This window comes from Pteropus vampyrus, unplaced genomic scaffold (assembly GCF_000151845.1).
Source record: "Pteropus vampyrus isolate Shadow unplaced genomic scaffold, Pvam_2.0 Scaffold25, whole genome shotgun sequence".
In the NCBI taxonomy this organism is placed as follows: domain Eukaryota; kingdom Metazoa; phylum Chordata; class Mammalia; order Chiroptera; family Pteropodidae; genus Pteropus; species Pteropus vampyrus.
Window position 1 is genome coordinate 9,877,565 of NW_011888806.1, and position 23,097 is coordinate 9,900,661.

General features: G+C 33.7%; 1 protein-coding gene across 1 annotated transcript in view; it reads right to left on the reverse strand.

The window, feature by feature from the left end:
- The window catches only part of PTPN13 (protein tyrosine phosphatase, non-receptor type 13), a 176,472-nt gene that overhangs the window by 35,858 nt on the left and 117,517 nt on the right, over positions 1–23,097 (reverse strand). Inside the window, exons 18-30 of the mRNA XM_023528410.1 lie at positions 19,721–20,138; positions 19,484–19,581; positions 17,857–17,913; positions 10,842–10,931; positions 10,425–10,532; positions 10,121–10,252; positions 5,919–6,388; positions 4,766–4,897; positions 3,431–3,524; positions 2,747–2,832; positions 1,857–2,022; positions 252–466; positions 36–134 (exon numbers count right to left, since the gene is read on the reverse strand). Of these exons, the coding sequence (XP_023384178.1) occupies positions 36–134; positions 252–466; positions 1,857–2,022; positions 2,747–2,832; positions 3,431–3,524; positions 4,766–4,897; positions 5,919–6,388; positions 10,121–10,252; positions 10,425–10,532; positions 10,842–10,931; positions 17,857–17,913; positions 19,484–19,581; positions 19,721–20,138 (2,165 nt within the window). The remainder of the gene's footprint in view (positions 1–35; positions 135–251; positions 467–1,856; positions 2,023–2,746; positions 2,833–3,430; positions 3,525–4,765; positions 4,898–5,918; positions 6,389–10,120; positions 10,253–10,424; positions 10,533–10,841; positions 10,932–17,856; positions 17,914–19,483; positions 19,582–19,720; positions 20,139–23,097) is intronic.

Consider the following 23,097-nt stretch of genomic DNA (forward strand, 5'->3'; position numbering starts at 1 on the left):
CCATGAAAATATAAATTACTTTTCATAGGTCTCACCAAAAGAGCAGGGTCGATTTCTGGGAGCACACCAGGTGGAGGTCTGCAGAGAAGCAAGGATACTTCTGGAGATGTTCCCCTGAGAGTGGATACAACTTCCTGGGTGTACCATAAATGACAAATGAAGATACAGTTAAACCAGCATTATGAAATCATCCTGAAAGGCCAATCCATCCCACCATTAAAAATGCTACACGCTGCGGGCTGGGGACTCACCTGCTGAGAGAGTCCTTTCAAAGAGGCTCCATTCACTTTCAAGATAACATCTCCCACATCAATTTTTCCACTTTCTGCTGCTGGCTGTCCAGGAAAGAGCTTTTTAACCCTTACTATGCTGGCATTCATTTGCTCGGGTATAAGATTATCTTCTCGAGAAAAACTGAATCCTAGGCCTGAGCTATTTTTAAACAATTTTACCTCAAATGTATTTTCTAGAGAAAAAAAAAGATATAAAATTAAAATATTCTTAATATACTATGTATACATAGAAACATACAAACATATATACTTTTAGACACATTTTTTAAAAGCCCATTTCTACCATATTTATAGCTTTAGATGCATATATTGAATTCTTATTTTATGCTCAAATCCCATTTCACATTCTCTTTTATCAATAAGAAAACTCAACTTAATGCACTAAGCTACATGAACTAACTGCTTGAACAGAAAAGAGGGTCCTAAAATCAGGATTCTGAAAATGAAATTATGCTTTAATCCCATGTGTTTTGAAAGACTGTAGAATAACAGAAAAAGGAGAAAAAATTCAGGGAAGGAGAATGAGAGAAATTCAGGTATATAATGGGAGAGAAATGGTAAGAAGAGTAAAACAAATGTTAGGGCATGGGGAAGTGAGGACATTCTAATGTTTTGATGTGATATGATGTAATCCAGTAAACTGCAATGACATGATAAAATTCTCACCAACAAAAGAAATTAAAAGAACAATAACCATAAAAGAATGAAAAACCATACTAAAAAACGATGGAAGAAATAAAGAATATGGGGCAGTGAGATAAAGCGGATATGCTTATTTTACTTTCATAATCAGAAAAAAATATAAACTGGGTTACTTTTTCTCCTTTTTTGGGACTAATTCAGAGTTGTAACATTTCTATAATCAAATAAGGATTAAAATAAAAGACAAAATGATAACTATCTACCACCAGCATCATTCATAAAGTAAAGGACATCTGTGCCCCTTAAAGAGAAATGAAATCTCAGAATAAAGGGTACGTCTGTATTATAAACACATTTAACCTTAAAAAAAGTTTATTGCTACATCATTCTTAATTTTCTTATTTTACTACCAATTAGTGGTAATCCAAGGGCTATCAAAGTTTGTAGGGAAGACCAGTATCTGGGAACTATTCAGTGAATTTCTGTCCAGGATTAGGTTGACAAGTCCATAAAATTGAATGCAAATATAGAAAATGTAAGAATCAAGGTTTCATATGGGTTTGAAGTCATTATTATTTATATTTCCTTTTTCCTTTATAAATATCATTTTGAATTTTACGACTAATTAAGAAACTATTAAGTAACTATAATCTGTTTTATGCCTGACTTTGTTATCCAAATTCAGACTCTTAAGAACTGCAAATGTGTGTGTGTGTGTGTGTGTGTGTGTGTGTGTGTGTGTGTGTTTTAATTCACTATAGTGCTTTGTCCGATTACTTGACAAGAATAATTAAAGAGATTCAGATTTATTCAAGAATAAATAAAGAGATCATAAATTATGATCCAACATGCAAAAGTCAAATTTGAATAAACCAGGCAGGCATAAGTTAAAGGTGAGATGACAGTCTCCCATGGTCTGACCTTCAGTGACAAAGTTGTAGTCTTTGACATATGTCATTTTCTTCATCATTTTTTCTGGGCCTTCTTCACCTTGGGCATCCAGATCCAGAAGGGCACACTGTGGCATTACAGGGACATGTTCTTTGGATGCTGGAGACTGTCCCTTTTCTAACAGCAGATGAACCAACTGGACAAATGAAAAAGCACTTCATTAACTAAAGAGAATTATAAAGTAGATAAATTTTTAGGACTTTGTATAATTGATAGTATAAAATCATTTAAAGTAAATACCCAGTCTACCAAAATATAGGTAGAGAGAGAAAAAAATATAGGGATAAAAACAAGGGACTGAAATTTTAAAAATGAAGTTTTCATTATTTTCTGTATAAAAAAGATAAATAATTAAAAAGAAAAAATTCTATTATAAAAATAACATAAACACATTATAGAAAACGTGGCTATTAGAATAAAACCACCTCTGTACTATAACATAAAGACCATTATAAAGAATTTGTTAAACTCCCTGACTCAAAATATATTAGAGCAAAATGAATTTAGCCTTAGGGCTGAAGAATGACTACAAGTGAGAATCACTATATAGTTGTAGATGTTTATGAAAAATTTAAAAAAAATGCAATCCCCACCATTTTTCCTATCAGATCACTGGTAGTATTAAGGCTAAATGTGATATGGAGAGCCAGTTTCCTCGGGGCCGGGGGTTGGGTGTTGGGGGAAAGGCTGGGGGGACTACTTGTCATAATACTTGCTTCCAATTTGGAAGAAAAAAAATACCAGAATGTTTACATAAATCAGGCTTGTTTCTTGATTAACAAATTTGAAGCTCTCAATGAGATTGAACATTATTATGTTCTTCTAAGGTATCTCAAAAATTTGGTATAATGATCTATTACCTGTCCCGTATTTCTCAGTGTTTCCACAGCTTGTTTATGGGTAGCTCCTTCCAGACTAACTCCATTGACAGCTAGGACACGATCACCTATAAATTAGGCAGTCATTTTGAAAGAAGTAAATTATAAAATATAATCATGCTCTTCAATATCTTGTGGTCTTGCTTTATATTGATTTGTTTAAGAGATTCAGACAAAGTCTGGACAAAACTGTGTCACAGTTTTTTTAATAGCTATTTAATTTCTTTCCCAATTCTATGGTTAATCTTAGATATATTTTAGAACAAGATATTGTATATATTGTAAAATCAATTTAAATCATGTAAAAAGATAAACTGAACTACAAATGTAGAGCAATTGGAGAAAACTAACTTAGTTCTTATCAGAAATGTAGCTGTCAGTGTTTTTACACGGGCATAATCCCTTTCCCATTCTCTGGCAATTTGCTTCTTAGAAAGTACAAAACATGAATGAAACACTGTCAAGATATTTTCTGACACAAGAGAATAAGCTGGAAAGAAGAGTTTTTGGAATGACATCAAGGAGTTTTTTAATGAAGTCTTAAAATAATTGTGTATGTTCTTAAATTATGAATAATTGAAGGTCTATATCAACTTTTCAGTTTCTTGTTATTTGCTGAAGTGATAATCCTATATATAATTTCCACATACGCAAAAAATACTCTACCTTTGTGAATTCTACCATCGAATTCTGCTGCTCCCTTGGGAATAACAGCTTTCACATAAATGCCACCATGTCTGACACTCGTATTCACACCTCCCTAAGTGGAAAAAGACAAATGAAATAACATTTTGTAACATGAAAAATTTTGAACTCCATTTTTCAAATCTGAGACCTAGAAAGCATTCAGTTCATCAGCCAAAGCAGCCGCATCACGTTAGCATGTGCAATTACTTCAATATTCAAGAATATTTCTAGCTAAGTTTTCCAAATGTTAAAGCAGTTACTTTTTAGGAAAACTCTTTATTTGGAATGTAATGAAATGCTAGATCTTGACTATATGAAGAATTGCTCTTCTTTTGTAAGTCTACACCATGCATTATGAGCAAGCAGAAAGCAAAATCCATCTATGTAAAATTAGTGTGAGAACATAACTGTCAGAAAAAACAGCATATGGAATAATATACTTCAGACCATATTTGCTAATTTGAAAGAAAATCTCATGAGTCAGAGAAAAAATTTTTTTCATTTTGAATGGTTTTGGTAGATAAGTTTGGTTACAGTGTAGATGAGATGTAATAAGTAGGTTCTCTATCTCTTGTGGATATATAGCTTTTATTTCCTTTCACAATAGGAAGATAATAAAATTCTAAAGAAGTTAAGAGCAAAAGTAAAAGGGTTATACTATTTTAAAAAGTACTAGAAAATTCTTTTTTTTTTTTGATATAAAAAAGCCGTAATAGTGTTACGGCTTTTCATAACTAACATTATCCTTCCAATATCATAAATGATAATGTTATAATTTAGGGTATAGTATATTCATTATTAGAATTCTAGAATAATTTTATCAAGCAGCCTATGCTCATATTTTAACTACCTTAAAAGTATATGTATTCCTCAGGAATTTGTAACTTTAAGATACTAATCATGTTTACAAGTTAAGATATATGACAGAGAGAAAAGGCATATAAGTATATATTAAACTTTAATTATTTGATGTAGGTTAAAATGTATTATTCCATGTTTATGTGGAAGCTATCAAATGTGTACAAAGCATACTTAATAATTTTATATTTTCCAAGTCTTGTACCAGATTAAGCAAGTATGAAATCTATGAGGGAAAAGGCAGCATTTTTCTAATTTTATTTTAAAACACAGGAAAAACTGACTAGCACATTCAACTTTTTTTTTTTAAGTTTTAAGATATGATTCAATTTTTAATTTTGGAAATATTTGACAAGTTTCCTTTCAGAAGCAAAATAATTTAATTAAAAAATTGGCATACAATAGGCTGCTGGAAATGGAGAAGAGAAAACATTTGAAAACCTTGTCAAACAGTACCGTGACACTTATCCCCAAGCTGTTGTCATTTTTAGCCAGTTCAACCTCAAAGATATCTCCAGGTTTAGGAGGTGATGAAGGAAAAGTTTTAAATTTCATTTTGTTGGATGTATTCATTGAGGAGGAAGATTCCTTAACAAAGAAAAACAAACAAAAGGATTTTTTGTTAGACTCAAAATGAAGATTCAAAATGTGTTGTTTGGAAAAATTAAGAAAAATCAAGATATTTAGGGATTGAGTGGATTCAAAGATCATGAGGGTTGGAAGAGATCTTAGAGATCATCTAATCCAATGCCTTCATATTTTATGGTTGAGGAAATTGAGGTTTGGAAATTAAAGGGCTTGCCTCGGGTCAAACAGCTAGATACAGCAGAGGGAAGCCCAGAACCTAGTTCAAACCTGGCTTTTACATAATCCTTTTCCAATGCTTTTCATACTTCCAAATTTAGAAAGTATTTCCATTTCCTTTAAAATCAATATATATCAGGCAGTAGCTTTTAACTTAGAGGTTTCTAAGATGAGCAGTCTTCATGTTTACTTATGTTTACAAATCCAATTTAAACATAGGCACAACAGCTGAGTCCCATTTATAAGGGCATAACCTCTTATAAGGAATGTTGGTTTTTCAGCGAACCAAGGGCTTAAGGTTCTTTTCTGAATCTGCTTGTGAATGTGAGTTTAAATTGATATCATTTCTAGGAAATGGGCAATTTTCTGTGTTGTTGTTCTTCTTGTCATACATTTAGAACTTCAGAAGAATTTAGATTATCAATAATAAAGTCAACTGCCACATGAATTATTTAGGAATGAATTTTTCAGATAGTAAATTCTCTTATAGACATTAAGTATGCAAGAGATGAACAATTTGTAGAAAACCATCATAATCTGATTAATAATTACTCTGTGTTATCAGGTAGCAAGTTCCCAGAATAATAGCTATTTTAGAGTTAGTATTCAAAGCTGCTAATTTCTCTGAAGGTTAGCATCAAACGCAGTAGCAGTTAGTAGCATAATATAGAAATTATTCTTTCTTTCCAGAATGTAAGCAGTTTATAGTAGATTACTCTGTTCTGTAATATATTTGCTGTAGTTTGCTTTTTTAAATGGAAAAAAAAAACAACCCAAAAAACCAAAGATTCGAATTAAACTATGCCTTTTTTGGTGTTTGATGATGATCCTGACTGCTGGAATAAGTGGCTTCATCCATGTCTGAATCTCCGCGGTCAGAATAATCTGTTGTATCAGAAATGCCTGTTTTTTTAGCTTTGTTTTGGTTACTGTCACTAGAAGTCCTCTTTTTCTCGGTGGCTTTGGATATCACAGATAGGGAAGGGCTGCCGTGCTGTGATTCCTGCCAGGTTCGATCACCTACATGGCTGGCAAAGAAACCATTGACCTGGCTCTGGGACAAACTGGCACTCTCAGTCCTGGAATCTTGAGAACTCAGGCTTCCTTCCCGTAGGCCTCCAGACAGTCCAAAAGAGCTCTCTGAGATATGCCTCGGGGTACCATGTGGCCAGCGGTGGTGATCCTCAGAAGAATCTATTGCACCGTCTTGCATATAGGAAGCTTTCTTCATGTAATTTTTCATGCCATTGGCAATGTGCACAGGAGTAGGAGACACTAAAAGTTAAAATCCATCAATGAAAATAACAGATTAGTGACACAGATGCCTGTGCTTGCACACATGCACAATACTCCCTGATGATTGTTGGGAGGGTTTTCCACAGGATAACACACACACAACACCTGACCCGGGGCCTGAAACCATAACAAGGACCCAACAATTGTAGTAGATGCTTTCTGTTTCCTTTGCTCCCTCTTTTGGTGTTTCCTGAGGCAACTTCTATTGAAATGTGTACTTCTTCATCTTAATTCCCTATTTCCATTCTCTAAGACCTATTTCAAGAGAGTCTCCTCTGTGAAGAATTTTTTGATTCTCTAACTAGAGATAATTTGGATCGCCAAAAATCTTGAATTTTATTTAATGATTATATATTTGTTTTATATTGTCTCACTAAATTGCATTTTTTTGGACACCAAGTAATTCTCAAGAAAAGTAACTGCAAATTTCTTATGTGTAGTTCTTATCAAAAGCTAGTTAAGAAAGTTTCCCAAGTAAGACGAACCATAGAAGACATGGGCAAAAGAATTATAGGTGAAAGTTTATAAGAAATTAAAAAGTTTTATGTAGCAAGCAAAACCAAGGAAAATTTAAAAGAGTAATGAGCAACTGGAGAGAAAATATTTGGGAAAAATAACAAAAAATAATAGAAGAGTTAATATCCTTAATATACAAAGAGTTTCTAAAAATCAATAAGAAAGATTTTAAAACTCTTATGGAACAAGGATATAATATGTAGATTAGAATTCAGAGTAAAAACCTCATAACTAATAAATACGTGAAAATACATCCTCACTGTTGTTCAAGGATATGCAGTTTAATGCAGTTTCCTACTATTGGGCTGACAAAAAATGAGAATGGTTGATAATTTCTCACACCACTGATGTGTGAAGGGCACTGTCATATCTACCTGAATAAAACCTGGGCAGATTAGTAGCATTTGTCAAAACCTTTAATGTGCATACCCTTTAATCTACTTCTGGGTATCTAACTTCCAGAAATATGTACATTTTCAATGGTGTATAAACAAGTATATTTGTTGGAGCAACATTTGTAATAAAAGTATAGCTAACCTGATTGCATAAAAAAGAAATAAATTAAATAAATTTTGATATGCCCATAAACATAAAATATAATACCACATTAAAAGAGTATATATTTATGGATGTCCTGAATATACTGAGTAGGCAAATTACAGATTGATATTGAGTACAAAAAATAACTGTATTTTTTGGAAAAAAAAGGTATGTGTGTACATATATGTGTACACACACATGCACTATTTAAAATTTTTTTTTATAATATACATAAGGCCACATACACACCGAATAATTTCCCTAGGAAATGGGGTAAGGGGACTTTTAGTTTTTACTTCATAGGTTTCTGTATAAATAGCATTCATTTAAATAAACTAGTATGCATTCTATAACTTAAAAAAGATTAGGAAACAAAAAGAAAAATAAAAACCTTTCTCTTTGGTGATTGATAATTGAGAAGGATAGCCTGAGTTACATACTGATAAAAGGTTCTTTGAGCTTTATCTCTTTTCAAGTTATCTACAGAATAGTTACACACCATGATAAGGTTACTCTAGCTTTCTGAGGAAACAAGTTCACAGAACTATGTTTTAACATCATGCTTTTAACTTTTATTGAGAATGGATAGTAAAAGACAACCACATGAAAGTCTGCTAGAAAAAAAGCTTTATTATTCCCATCCTAGGTAAAATTCCTCTGCTAAATGCTCTCTTGGCACCTTGGACTTCTTCCTTACACTTATCATAATTATAATTGTTCAATACTTATCACCCTGATAAAGTGTAAGCTGCACAAGGGTAGAGGTTCTGTGTCTTGTACAGCACAGGCACTCAATAAATATTTGTTGAATAAATGAATAAATTTTCTAAAAAATGTCTATTGAAAACAAAATTAAGAGTCCCTTAGAGCATTATTCAGGGAGAAAATGAGTTTCTTCTGAATTCATATGCTTCTTTTGCCAAAATAATGGTGAGTAATGGAACCCAATGTTCTGCTTTTTTTTTTGGTCTTGGCGGCTTGAAACTCAGAAGTATGCTACAACATTTTCAACTGCTATTGTCTTTCCTTTCCCTAAGATGACTAGACTACAGTTAGATTATAAGGCTCTTTTGGGCAGTGGTGGTGTTTTCTCTCTGTTGTGTCTGTTCACCCCAAACAAGTGCTGAAAATATTATTTATATAGTTATACATTATATATATATACGCACACACCATATATAAAATTTAGTGAAGACAAGAAGAAACCAGTAATCTGTAAAATACAAGACTTTTTTACAATATGATTCACATGCGTAAAATTTAAGAAATTTTTGTCAGAACATATTGTATGAAAGTTTGTTTTTAGTTTCTATTTTATAATTAAAGTTATGCCTAAAATTCTCTGTCTAAACTAAGTTAACTGCCTATTACTAATTCTTTTACATATTTCCCAGTATCTTTGGGATGAAACTTATTTACATTTATCTAGCATGTTAATGTTCTAGGTTTTTAAAAATGTTTTTGAAAAATAATGTTAATGATAATAGTTAAAACTCACATTTAAGTGCTTTATAGGTACCAGGCAATGTGCTAAGTCTTTACATGCAATATCTTATTTAATTTTCACAATCTACAAGATAAGCACTTTTATATTCACCACTTTTAATATAAGAAAGAGAGCCTTCGTAAGTTCAAGTGATTTAATCAAGATGTGTAGTGTTAAGCGGTGGAGACACAATCTAACCCTAGACTCTGGAGCCCTTCTCACTGCCCACTGTGCTGTAGTGCACGTACAGTGTACACTTACTTCACACACGCTGCCTTATCGCTTGATCCTCAAAACAACTGTGGCTCAAGAGGACTTAAGTCATACAGCTAATAAGTAGCCCAGGCATGGCTCAGATTCAAGTCATCTGATCTTTGCCAAGTGTCCTTTCTCCTACAACATGCTAATGGCAGGGATTATCAGACAAAATGATATGGTCTTGTTTTTAAATTTCTGGCATGTTGTTATCCTTTTCCTTTTTATAATCTGGTTCAGGACAGGGCTTCATAGCTAACTATTGCATAACTATATTAATTAGGCAATAATAAAGAATTTTATTTCCGATTTGGCTTAAGAAGTGGTAGAAAACACCAAATACCTAGGAGAATTTACTTAAGTGACATCAATTTTGCACAACAAATCCATTTTTATGCATATAAAGTTGACCCTTGAATAACACAGGTTTGAACTGCTTGGGTCCACTTACACACAGATTTTTTTCCATAAATGTCAGTACTGTTTTTGATCTGTGGTTGGGAGTCTGTGGATGTGGAGGGCTGACTGTATGCCCTCCACATCTAAGACATATTATAGAGGAGACTTCGACATCTGTGAATCTTGGTATGTGCAAGAGGTCTTGGTACCAATCCCCTACTGGATACAGCTTAAATTTGGGGGGAGTCAAAATTTATACAAAATTTGGGATTGCATGGGGTTTGGCACCTGTAACTCCTGGGTTGTTCAAACGTTGACTGTATTACTAAAGAAGAATGAAATAGAAAATCTTGGAAGTGATGAATGAAAAGTTATACTGACGCATAAAATTAAAACAATCACAACTATACATTTAAAACTTCCAGAAAGGAAATAAGGGGCTTAAATGCAATTTACCTCTTGGTCTTGCAAAAAGTAAAACAGAACACACAGCTAAGAGACATCTACAATATTACCTTTGGATGTCTTTTCTCTTGGCTGAGAGATAACAAGTGTCACATCTTCCGGTGCATTTTGCAAAATTTCAATTGCAGCATGGTGGCTGACCCCCTCTAAACTCACACTATTTACAGATATCAAACGGTCTCCTGTAAAAATAGACAATCCAATATTTTCAATGACAAAGAGAAATTAATGCTGATTTGTAGAAATGTTATGCTCCCCTCATTATTTTTGTTTGGCCCAAGTTCCGCTTTTGAAATCTGTGCAAACTCATGTCTATCAGTAAGTACTTAGGAAAATCACCTAAATGTAAAGTACCTGGCTTTAAGCATCCATGCAAATCAGCTGGTCCTCCAGGGGTAATTGAACTAATGAATACACCTAGATCCAGTCTTCCCATCTTCTCCCCACCAATAATTTGAAATCCTGTAAAACAGCACATTTTAAAAAGATCTTCACGATACTGGTGCTTTCCATGACTAGTGATTAGCCTGTTAGACACGTAGAGGTGTAGGGACCGTCCCAACAAATATGATTAATAGGTAACACCTGTCAGATGCAACTGTTAAATTTGGTGGAAGTACTGCTTGTAAGCATTTCATCTTTGGCATTTCCTGACTGAGCAGGCGAGGTGAAGGGGTCGTGGGTGGGCAGCCAGTATCCTGATCAGAGCAGGTTGGTGCCTTAATACCAGTGCTATGCATGCTATAGACTAAGGATCTCACAGTGACTTACCTAAGCCATACTTTGCGTCTTTTTTCAGGTTCACCAAGGTGATCTCACGTTCTGGCGAAGATACTATGCTCCATCTTTTATGTAGTACATCTATTGAAAATGTATAATTTTAAGATAAACATAACATGTTCAGGCATTAACACTGATTGCTTGTTCCAGTTTAAATGTTAACAAAGCTCATTAATAGATTATTTGGTCACTATAAAATTATATTTTAAAGAATATATTGCCATCATGTTATGTTCAATAGTAATTTGTGGTTTACAAAATGACTGTATGTTATCACATTTATCCCTTATAAATGAGTCCCTGTGAAATGAGTACATTTCAGTTTGAAATGAGTAAATAAATCTCAAGAGGTTAAATAATTTGAACAGCTTTACTCAGCTAGTGCTGAGTAATCTTAAACTTAGGTTTTCTGACTCCATGTCTTTCTGTTGCATCACAGTTGCTTCCTGAATTTGACAATGCTCAATATGTTAAAAGTTTCTTACTAATAAGTGGTTGGCATTTTTATTTTTAAGTAAAATATTCATGGTAAGTTCTAGAGTTAAATAGTAGTAAGAATAAATAATTTATTTTTAAAAATCTCAATAATGACTTGGCTAACATATTTACATTTTCAAAAGATATTCATCTATTTCTCATTTTATTTGTGAAACAATCCCATGAGGTAGGAAAAGAGATTTTTAATCATTGTTTTGTAGATGAGGAATAACAGTTCATGATTTGTTCCACATTATAGCTAGTATCACTGTCCAGCAAAATGTCTTAAGTCAGTGCTTGATAAATGCTAGTTAAATACTACAATCAACTTTTTCTTATTTCCATTTGAGTTTTTTTCCTTAAGTAAGTTGATCATTCACAATTATCTCCTAAATTAAACCAATAAATATGTTATTTGTCATTTTAATAACATTAATTCATTTACTTAGCAATCTGATCATTTGACACATACTCTCTGTCTTCTTGTTACGAGCTGAATTGTGTCCCTTCTTCTTCCAACCACCAATTTATATGTCGAATCCCTAACTCCTAGCACCTTAGAACATGACCATATTTGGACACAGCTTTTGAAAGAGATAATTAAGTTACAATGAGGTCTTTAAGGCATGCTCTAATCTAATCCAAGAAGAAGAAGGAATTTGGATACAGACATATATGCACAGCGGAAAGACCACGTGAAGATAGAGAGAAGACTGTCACCTACAGCCAAGGAGAGAGGCATCAATGTTGCTAACACCTTGATTTCAGACTACGAGCCTCTAGAACTGTGAGAAAATAACTTTCTGTTGTTTAAGCCACTTAATCTGTGGGACCTTGTTGTGGCAGCTTTAGCAAATTAATACACTTCTTAATGTCAATTATAATTTGACAGGTCTAATTGGTCCGAGTGTGAGGTGGTGATAGTATCGGTAAATGACTGCAACACACTCAGAAAGATATTTTTGTAAAATCAATCTTCAAATTCATCTCTACATACTTCTTAAGCATATTGAAGCTTTTCGAAAATCAGGGGTTATCTGCCAACATATGACTGACTACTTGTGGATTTAAAATTGTATTAGTATGTTATAAGACAAGTAGCAACTTTGTTATAAAACACGTATTAATGCTTAAATGATGTGTATGTGATACTTCATATTCTAGAAATAAACTCCTTTAATTTCAGAAAACAGTAAAAACAATCATTTGCTCTCTGGAGTGAATTAACCTTGTCCCGTAAACACCAAGTATTAGTGCAAGTTTGCAAGCTCTCTGTAGTATACATATCCCTATTTTGTTGTTACTTTTTGACCAAAACTCAGTTACAAACTTAGTTATAATCAATGAGAGTAAAAATAATTCAGTATTCCTAATTAATTTATTGAGATACCCCCAAACCACTGGACAATGGCGTGAAAAACTTATATATTAGGTATATATGTATAAGTATAAACTCCACAAATCAGTTAAGCCTAGTTTGGTATTATCATCTAAGTATCCAAGATAACTTTTATCCTAAAATAGACAAGTCTAATTTCCAGCTAGAAAGAAATAAAAAATACAACAGAAGAAAACCCATAAAATAAAGTAAAACAAATAAGAGTGTGAGGTCTCCTTAGGTATTAAATGCAAATGGCACTATCATGAAGATAAAGTCTATTTGTTTTACACAATTATAAAACTGATATTCTTAACGTTCCTAAGGCATACCTGCTACAAGTCAAAGGTATCGATTCAAAGAATAAAAATGCCATTTTCTTTATTTTCCTTTCCAATGCATGCACTAATAAGATTGGTTATTTATAATATTTATTTGACTAATAAGTGTGTGTGTACTAAGAAATAACCTAGGTAAACATTCTTGGAACATACACATACACTAAATGTGCAATATTTTTGCATATTTATTTCCTTAACTAGAAGCAACACATGAAGCTCTCTATATTCAAGAATTCACCAGAGAGATTTGACCATTCATTCATTCAATTATTCTTTCACCCTTCAAACATTTACTGAACAATTTCCCTGTCAAAGTCTCTCACTAGGCAAATAGGGAAAATAAAATGAGATAATGTATATGAAAGCTCCTAGCATAGTAAATGTGAGCTGAATCACACCAGGCTAGACGAACAAAGAATTAGCCTAACTGATAAACAGAATGTTGTTAAGACTGTCAGTGAAATAGTTGCATTGCAAAGGCATGAGTCAGACCTATAAGAGAAGAGAGACTTCTTCCTGCCAGAAATAAAGAAGACTTCAAGGAAATGGGGTAGGATTTTAATAAGTGGATTATAGAAGTGGTTATACAGCAACAAGTAAGGCATTAGCAAAAGCTAAGATGGAAAGAAGGCTGGCAGAAAGGGTTCTGAAAAAATGTCATATATTAGTTTGGCTATAGCACAAGATTTGAGTAGGATGAAGTTGAATACTCTTTTGGAAAGGAAAGCTTTGCTAACCTACTCTTTTAAACAGTGATGTCCTTCCCCACCCAAAGCACCCCCACGCATATAAAGTGACTCATTAATGTGAGGACAGAAGGAAGGATGTGGTGTGCAACTCCATGTTACTAGATAGTACTGTGCACATGCCAAGTTTCTACTTATCTTTGTATTCTATTCACACAGATGTTCAAATACTTCTCCATTGGTTAAAAAAAAAAAAAAAAAAGAGGGAGGAGGAAGTATCTGAGGGTATAGAATACACTACAACCCAAGTAAACTTAAAGATATTTATAGAATTTGACGTGAATTGAATAGAATTTATAAATCTCTGAAAGTGAGGCAGCTAGATATCTCAAGTACCAATATAGTTCTAAGTTATTTTAATTACTATACGAAAACAAGCATTAGTATTCAGGGAGTACATATCTTTAAATCCTTAAAAGAATTTTCTTTTCCCATTAATATACTCCATGACCCCAAAAATTCTACAAATATTTTAAAGTGAAAAAGAGCCTCAACTTGAAATTTCCACTTTTTTGAGTAATACATGCTATATTATCGCATCAGTAACTATCAGTGTCATTCTCAATAATGTTTACTTGGGAAATAGCTTAAGAACAATTGATAAATGTATAATTTAGAAATTAAATGTATACCCTCTCTGCTTTAAAGACAGTTGTTCCAATGTTGCCTTTCTCATCTCTCATAAGGTTCATGTGGACATATATAATCCCCAACTAGAATAACTTTAGATACTAATGATAGCTATATCTATGACTGAATAAATTGAATTTCCCAATAAGAGCATATTTCTGATAAGGCCAAAACCACATAATCAAAGTATGAGTCGACGATTTTTTTTTTTTTGCAAGAAAAACTAATTTTTTGATTATAGATATAGACCCTTGTCAACTATAATGCAGCTCCACGCCACTGACTCTAAGATGAACTGTACTATAGGTCAAGGAGGCTCTGGATAAATGGATTACTCACTGTATGGAAAAAGACCCATTTCAAATCCTGGGGATGATAGGTCAGCAGCACCATATTGGTATAAAAACAAAGGGAAATATTTTCCACTGTTATATTACCTTACATATTTACTGCTCTAGTGGTAGGAAAAGGAGAACATAACGGACAATTTGGTGTTTTATTTCTGTGCCAGCACTAATTAACAAGGTAAATTCGGGCCACATAACATCTTAGAGACTCATTTAATTCATCCATAGAATGGAAAAGCTTGGTTTGGATACACTTTTAAGTTCCTTTCAGTACTCAGTTCAGTTGACTCTATCTTTTGCTTCTGGTTAATTCTTATATCTAAATCCTTTGTGAACACTTTGGACTTTTTATTATAATATTCATTTATAAATGTATTCCAATTAAACCTTAGGTGGAAAAACTAGCATTTAAATTTACATTTGGTCCTTGATATCTGAGTAAAAAAAGTGTGTTTTAAAATCCTACTTTTGTTTTTTACATTTTATTTCTTGGAATTCAGATTGCTCATAAAAGTAATAGTTTCAATATTGAGGGGAAAAGCTTATTTTACTATCTGTAACAAGTTACTCTGCACCAGAATAACTTATTTTACATGTTTTTTGTTTGTTTTTGGCATTTTGTTTCTGTTAAGAGTATTTGACCCCATTTTTGTGATTTAGACAGGAAGGAAGGTGACAAATCTAGCTAAAAGTTACTTTTCAGTTGTATAATAATCCCGGATTATAGTAAAACAAAAAATATTAAAAACCAATTTTAAAATTCTTGCACAAATTCTATTTTTTTTTGTTTTTACTCTCTTAGGAAGTAATATTATAAGAAATGTGGTTTTTGAAACGTTAAGCAACATTTAAAAAAAATCACAATGGAAAAGTTGGAATTCTTTCCATATCTGTTTCATGAGATTAGAAGACTCCTGCCTTTTTTCCTTTATCTTCTCTTTCAAGTTTCACATTCTTTAAAGATCTCTGAGAGTAGTAAAAGGTTAAGGTTGAATTTTATTCATTGATCCTCATATGAAATAATAAATAATTCAATGTTCATTTCTCATTTTTTTCTAATAATCTTGACCAGCAAGGAAGAAAACTGAAATTAGAATGAGAAGTCCTATATTTGACTCATGATCGAGTATTTAAATTTTCTTAGTTACCTCATTTGGAAAAACGTGTTTGCCGTGCTCTATTATGTGAAAACTCAATTCTCAACAGAGCACTGATTCAAAAAGAATTTTGAAGAAAACACAGACTTGTTTGCAAGCCAGCTGGGGTACACATCCACAAGAAGGTGGATCAGTCCTTCCTATGCAGGGGGGAGATGGGAAGATGAAGTTTCTAGAGGTTTAAACAGAGAAACTACCCTGTACACGCTGCTCATGTGGGTGTAAATTCACATGCTTTTACATCAGGAGCTAGGTTAAAACACATTCCAAGTTCTCATCTTTGAATAAATTATTTTACAGCTTCTCCCAAAGTTTAGCTAGGAGAAATAACACTTATGAATAATTAGGCATTATTATGTTAGGAGACAGTCTAAAGAGTGGATTAGAGCATGAGCTCTGGAAACAGAATTCCTGCACACAAATCACAGCTCGGGCACTTGCCAGCTCCATGACCTTCTGCACAAGCTCTTGATGCTCTGCTTTCTCATATGTGACAAGGAAATAACATTTGCATAGGCCTCATAGTTTGTGATTAAATGAGAGATAAACATAAAGTGCTTAGAACAGCATTTGGCACATAGTAAGCACTCAATAACTGTTAGTCAATAATTATTACCACTATGGACATGTCAATAAGCTATTTTAGGCACAGAGGTATTCTAAATTCAATTTATGTAAGACATTTGATCATCAAAGATATATACCAGGGTCTTAGAAACTTAGGCCCAAGTACAAGTTCACTTTTTCTTTAATGATATGCCCTCAGATTTTTCAGGATTGATACCTTTTTAAAAAAATGAGATTAAAAAAAAAATCCTACATTTGCTATGAGTATTTAAGATATTGTGTGTATTTTAATTTTACTTTAATTGACTACAATTTTACTTTCAAGAAGAAATTTCCTCTCTCGAAGATCTGGTATGTGGATTTCTAAGAGAGAATGAGAATTACACAACATAGCACCCTGGCGTCTGACAGTTTTGACCTACAAAAAACAGCAGTTTCATAAGGTTCAATCTACTCCAATGCCTTCATTTTTGCCTTGGCTCTCAGGAAAATTAGAACTAAACTTAAAACTTCATCAACTTTAACTATATTAAAATATAAGATTAGCATTCTGCTTTCTCATCAGACTTCTAATTAGTTCAACTTTAAGAGTTTGGAGGTGAGACTGAAACATTTTGAGGAAAGCAGTGTATGCCCAGTAATACAGTAATAAAACATTCTTTCTAACAACCATGAAAGGTGTTAGAAAGATCAAATAAGATAATGTTCTGAAAGTATTTTATAATCTAAAGTCTAAAAAGTTTGAATCACTGACTTTTACTGCACAAAGTTTCTTCCTTTGTTTCTTTGTTTCTTCTTAGACTTCTAAACTATCAGTCTCAACATTTGAAGTCTCCAAATTCTCCCCATAATATTTGGGATAAGACTCAAAGCTAATCCCTATTACTCTTGAGTCACTACTGCCCTCACACACCTCCGTGCTGAGATTCTTAGTTCCCCGAACCTGTTATCTTCTCATATGTCTCCATGTCTCTGATCACACTATACCCTGGGTCTGGAATGTTTTCCACGCCATTCTGCCTGAATAAATCCTCCTTTCATTTCAAGATCCATCTCAAACGTCCCTTTAAAGTAACTGTCTCAGCTAAAACTATTTTTAATCAAAATTATCTCTCACCCAAACTACTATCTTAGCTTCCCAGTTCGTGTCCTTATCTTGAATTTCTCTAGTTCATCAATATTAGCCTAAATTACAGGTCCTATCACATCACTATGATACTGCAAAATACAATTCTCCAAAGTTAAGGCCTAAAATCCTTGGCATGGAATTGGAGACTCTTCATTATTAGGTCCAAGATTACCTCATAAGGTACAAGAGAAAAGATATGATGGAAATGAGGGGAAAAACATTTTATAAACCTACCATTTTCTTTTAAGGGTACTTGGGATGAAGAATTTCCAGAACTATGCAAAGTCATTCCTGTGGTATAAATTACATTATTAGACAGTTTATAAAATGGTCAGAGACTAGATACAGAATTTCTTCTGATAAATTCATAAAAAGCACTAAAACATTAATGCAGCAACATTTTATTTACACTCAAAAAAATGTCTTCCCACAGGCTTATTTACTATTTTAAATATTCAAGTTAAGCATATCAACTTGTTTTGCAGAATAAATTTAAACACAAATATATTGTTTCTGACAATGACATTTTGATATGCCAAATATGAAATGATGAACTGAAATGAGTTTTAAAAACATTTGTTTGAATGTTAAAAGAAAATTCAATATTCAACAAGAATGAATAACCTTATCAAAAAATAAATGCTGAAAATAAATTTTCTTTCACAGGTGAGTTTTATTTTGTGTTTTCTATGGAATATTTACTACTCTACATCTGAAATGTGATGGATTTTTAAATAGACCAAAGCCTTCCTAATGAAAATAATTTAGACTCTATAAGAGACTTCATTACAGTGAATATACTTTGAAAATTATTTCCTAAAAGATTGAATCAGTGTCTTTTTAGGCTATTTTCAATAGATAAAGTGACCTATAGGATGAGGTCTTGCCCTTTACCTGTTTAAAGTTTTTTTCAAATCGATTCTATTTAAAATGGTGACAGTATAATCTCTGAAAGTTGTAGAAGCCTACGTTAATAAAGTAATGTTGCTCTTCATAAATATTTATCAACTATAGGGCAGAGTTCTCTTTTGATTTCATTTACTCCACATGCCCCCAATCCAATTACAGGGTGTGAAAGTACTACTTTCTAACTTTGCGTAATTAGAGTTAAATGTTCAAACTTTGGTCTAAGGGAGAGTTAATTAGTATTATTTGGTTAAACAAGACCAGAAGAAGGCAATCCTTGTTTCCCTTTTGTTCCCCCAGCTGTTTCCTATTGTGAGTAATTGTTCAGATGTCTGTGCTTAAATACCTACTACTCTCCTGCAAGGTCCATTCCAGTGCATTTCCTCTTTAAGCTGCACAGAGCAACAGGAAACCTGAACTATTTATCTCATAAGGTAGTGTGTATTTATAAATACACACGACTTCTATACTTAAATAATTAATAGGCATCAGGAGCATTTCTAAAACTTTAATCAACTAAGAATTTCTACTCACCATAGCGCACTTCTAAAATCATCTGTTTTTAGAGACAATTCCATTCATGCTAAGCTGAAGGTACCCTAAAAAAAATCTTTCTTCAAAAAAATACAGCATTAGTGGAGTCTCCTCTCACAGGCTTGTAAGAAAAATCCAAAGCCATGGTACCAGACTATCTGGGTTTTCTTGTTAAGATTGTTATTGCTTTTAACTGCCACTAATAGAAAGAAAGCTAAGCAACAGTCTGTGCCAATCACTGGTTAAGTCAATTTTTGTTTGACTTGGTACATATTAAGTAGCCTAAAATTTTATATTCACAAACAGCTTTGGCAATTAGGACACAGAACCAAAAATAATTTCTCAGTAAATGAAATTATCTTGTTCACGTGACTGTGAGCACGAGGTACAGGAGAAAGAATATAAGCTCGTTTATGCTGACCTATACCATATGCTTGACCAGGGTCTTCAAAAGATGAGGAGTCTGATTCATGTTTCCTCCTTTCAGGACTTCTATTTAAACTTGCAACAGACTTTGAACTAAAGAGGGAAAAGGAAGGTAGGAGGGGCAAGTGTCAATGTAAAAAAATACGGCGAAAATAATAAAATGTCAAAACAAAAACAAATGTATGAAATGTAGAATTTACAAATATGTAATTTGGGTTAGTTATGTTCTTACTTATTAAGTTTTGTGAGTCCTGCCAAAGATTCTGTATCAGATCTTGCCATCTGGTGAAATGGTTTTCCTACCAACTCCGCAATGGCTTGTGGTGGTGATTCCATGTTAACAGTGATATTTTTCCGATGAGGATAGAGAGAGGCCTGACTGAGATCATGATATGATTTACTCATTCCTCTAGGCTTTTCCTCCCATGAAGCTTTGTCACTCTTCTCTTTTGCACTGTTTTGCAATGGCTGGTAAAGCGAGAGCTCTGAGCAGGATAGCCTCTTCAGGATCTCAGCTTGAACTGACAGAGGTCGAACGGCAAGTTTGTTCAGGGTGCTGCTGGCCAGACTGCCAGTGCTGATAGCTCGTCCCATATTAAATCCTCTAACGGACTCCACTTGGAGATTCAGGCTCCTAAACGAAGCTCTCTCTACAAGGAAATAGGATTGCTTTACACGATGGAAACACCGCAGTATCTTTACGAGGAGTTATTTTAATAAATAAAATACAGCATGCAGTTTTTAATCATTTTGATTGCCAGCACAGGAGGTAGCTTTCAGAGTGCGGCAATCAAGGACTTTAAAAAGGATGTTGGAAGATCTTGGTTTTCACACCATCTCTCCATCCTTGTAGCTTTCTCACATCCAGGGTCTGTTCAGCATTTCCTACTTCATCTAATATTCCCTTGGATCCAGTAATGTTTGGGCTTCAGGCTTGCTGACCCCAAATTTTCAATTACGAGTTTCAGTTAGAAATGAGAATGACATGTGACAGAAATTTTCAACTCTAGTAGTGTGTCTGCTAAAATACCAGCAAACCAAGGATGGGGAGAGGGAGAGATGAAACCTGGATAGGCCGATGGTGAGATCATGCCTAAAAAAGCAGCTGTGCAGAGGAGTTTTGCCCAGAAAAAAAGTTCCTGATTATTATATTTTTAAAGGCTTATGGTGGATTGTGGTGATGGTTACGCAACTCTGTGACTATACTAAAAACCACTGAACTGTACACTTTAAGTGTGAATTGAATGGTATGTGAATTATATCTCAGTAAAAGTGTTACCAAAAAAAGCTTCTATGGAAAATAGTTTCTTTTGTTATTTTATTATTATGCCATCTCACCATCCCACCTTGGTGACTTTTCGTTATTTAATTGAGGCACAGGAGGCATGGGAGAATCAAATATTACTTGTCTTCTCTCTCTTGGTTTCTGTTAATTATAACATGATCCAGGAGCTGGGGGTCTCTTCATGCTTAAATTCCTTTCACTCCTAAACACACATCCAAAGTCTGTTTAGAGATACCTTATAACAAGTGCTTAGCTATTCTATTTTGGAGAATCAGTGTCATGGCAGTATTTGAACTTTTGAGGTTCTTAACAAAAGCATAGCATCACAGAATTTTAGCAATAAAATCTCTTGGTGTAAATAAAGGACCAGGAGCACAGAATTTCAAATGGCGTAGCTGTTCATGCACTAGTAATCCACATTGCAAGGCACCCCATTTGTCGTCCCGTGAAAAGTACCGACCCTGTGTCACACTCTAAGGAAAACAGCTTGACCACTATGTAAAACAGAAGCGAAAATTCCTTAAAAAATAACTCGTCAACTGTGGCTGATTTAGACTTTTCAGTTCTGTTTCATTATATTCTAATTCTTAGGAAGATTAATAATCAAGATTTCACCTCAGGTGTAGAAGATAGAACACTGAAGTTTTTTTTAATATTCATACAATGGGATGAAGTTTAAATAAACATGTTTCATTGTTGCCAGGAAAATTTAAGTTTCTTTTTCTGAAGTAGAAGTGGACACCAAGTTCAAACACAATAATAATAATAATAAAAAGACTTCGGTTTAAAAATCCCCAGAATGATCTTTAGCCTAAAGTACAGAGTTTTTATTAAAGCAGATAACATTATTTCTATTTTCAGATGTTAATCAAAGACGCAAAAACAGTCTTATACAGATTCAATTACCGGGAAATACCTTTATACCCAATATATTCTTCAACCATAAGGAAAATGTAGACCGAACTTTGGCAAGAATAGGGACAGCCAGTTCAATTTAGGATGGATCTATTTTGTAAATATCAAAGATTATGCTATTCAAATACATTCATAGTTTATTCCTGGGTAGGACTCAAAATACTGCCTATATTCATGGGATGAGATCATAAACCCTCAAGTTACCTGGCCTGGCCTGCTGCCTTCAGAAAGGACTCCAACACAGACAGCCAGGATGCAAAAAAAAAAAAACAAAATCAAAAACATGAGAACGAGCCTACACCCTAATAGAACTGTTTTAAATTTGAACTCAAAGGCTTGCGAGCTCTATACAGTCTGCCCTCCACACTCCCCATTCTCTGCTTGTGCTATTGTTCAGTCCCTTGTACTGGTCTGTAATTTCTTATATTGTATGCTCTTATATTGTAATTCCTTATGTTGTAATAGTACGTTCTTTTGAGAAGAGGGACTACATTTATTTTTGTTATTCCACATCACCTAGCATGGTGTCTTACAAGTAGTTAGTGCTCAATAAGTAATTATTAATCTTAATTTAATTCCATGCAAATTAGTGTTTTGGAAACTCGTCAAATAGAATATTGGTTAAGGACTAAAGAAATCAGGGTTCCAGCCTGGTTTGACCTCTAACTCTAAGGTTAGGCGAGACACTATCTGCTCTGAACCTGTTTCCTCATCAGAAAAAAATTGGACATATTGGCCTCTAAGGTTCTTTCCAGCACCAACATTCTGTGACTCTAAAGAAGTAACACACACTAGTTAGCTCCTCAACATCCTATAGATAACATCGGTTATCTTCACTTGTCTAGTATAGATAATTAAGTAGGCAGGCAGTTATTTCTAAGCCGATTCTAAACAGAAAATAATTCCTTTGATGGTTTAACAAAATCTGGGGGAAAATGTAGATAATGCCATCTTAAAACGCTTTCACATATGAGTTTAGGATACAGAGCTGATGTATGTATTCCCATGGGCAAACCTGTGGAACACAGAGAGCATTCTCATTCCATGGATGAAGAAAATGACATTCCAAAAAGTCATTTATTTTCCTAAGGTCATTCCACTACTACTACTGCTGCTACTACAGGTGATAGTAGTGCTAAAGTAATATTGATGACAGCGATGATAATAATGAATATTTATTCAACACTTATGCTATGTCAGGCACTTTGAAAGTGCTTTAATGTGTGAACTTATTCCATATTCACAACAACCTTATAATGTACATGCCGTCATTATGATTATCATTTTACAGATGGGGAACTAATGCAGAGAATTTAAGTAGCCTGTCCACAGTTTCAGAGCTTGTAAGAGCCAGGTTTGACCACTGTAAGTCTGGCTCTACAGTTCATGCTCTTACCTACCACACTATA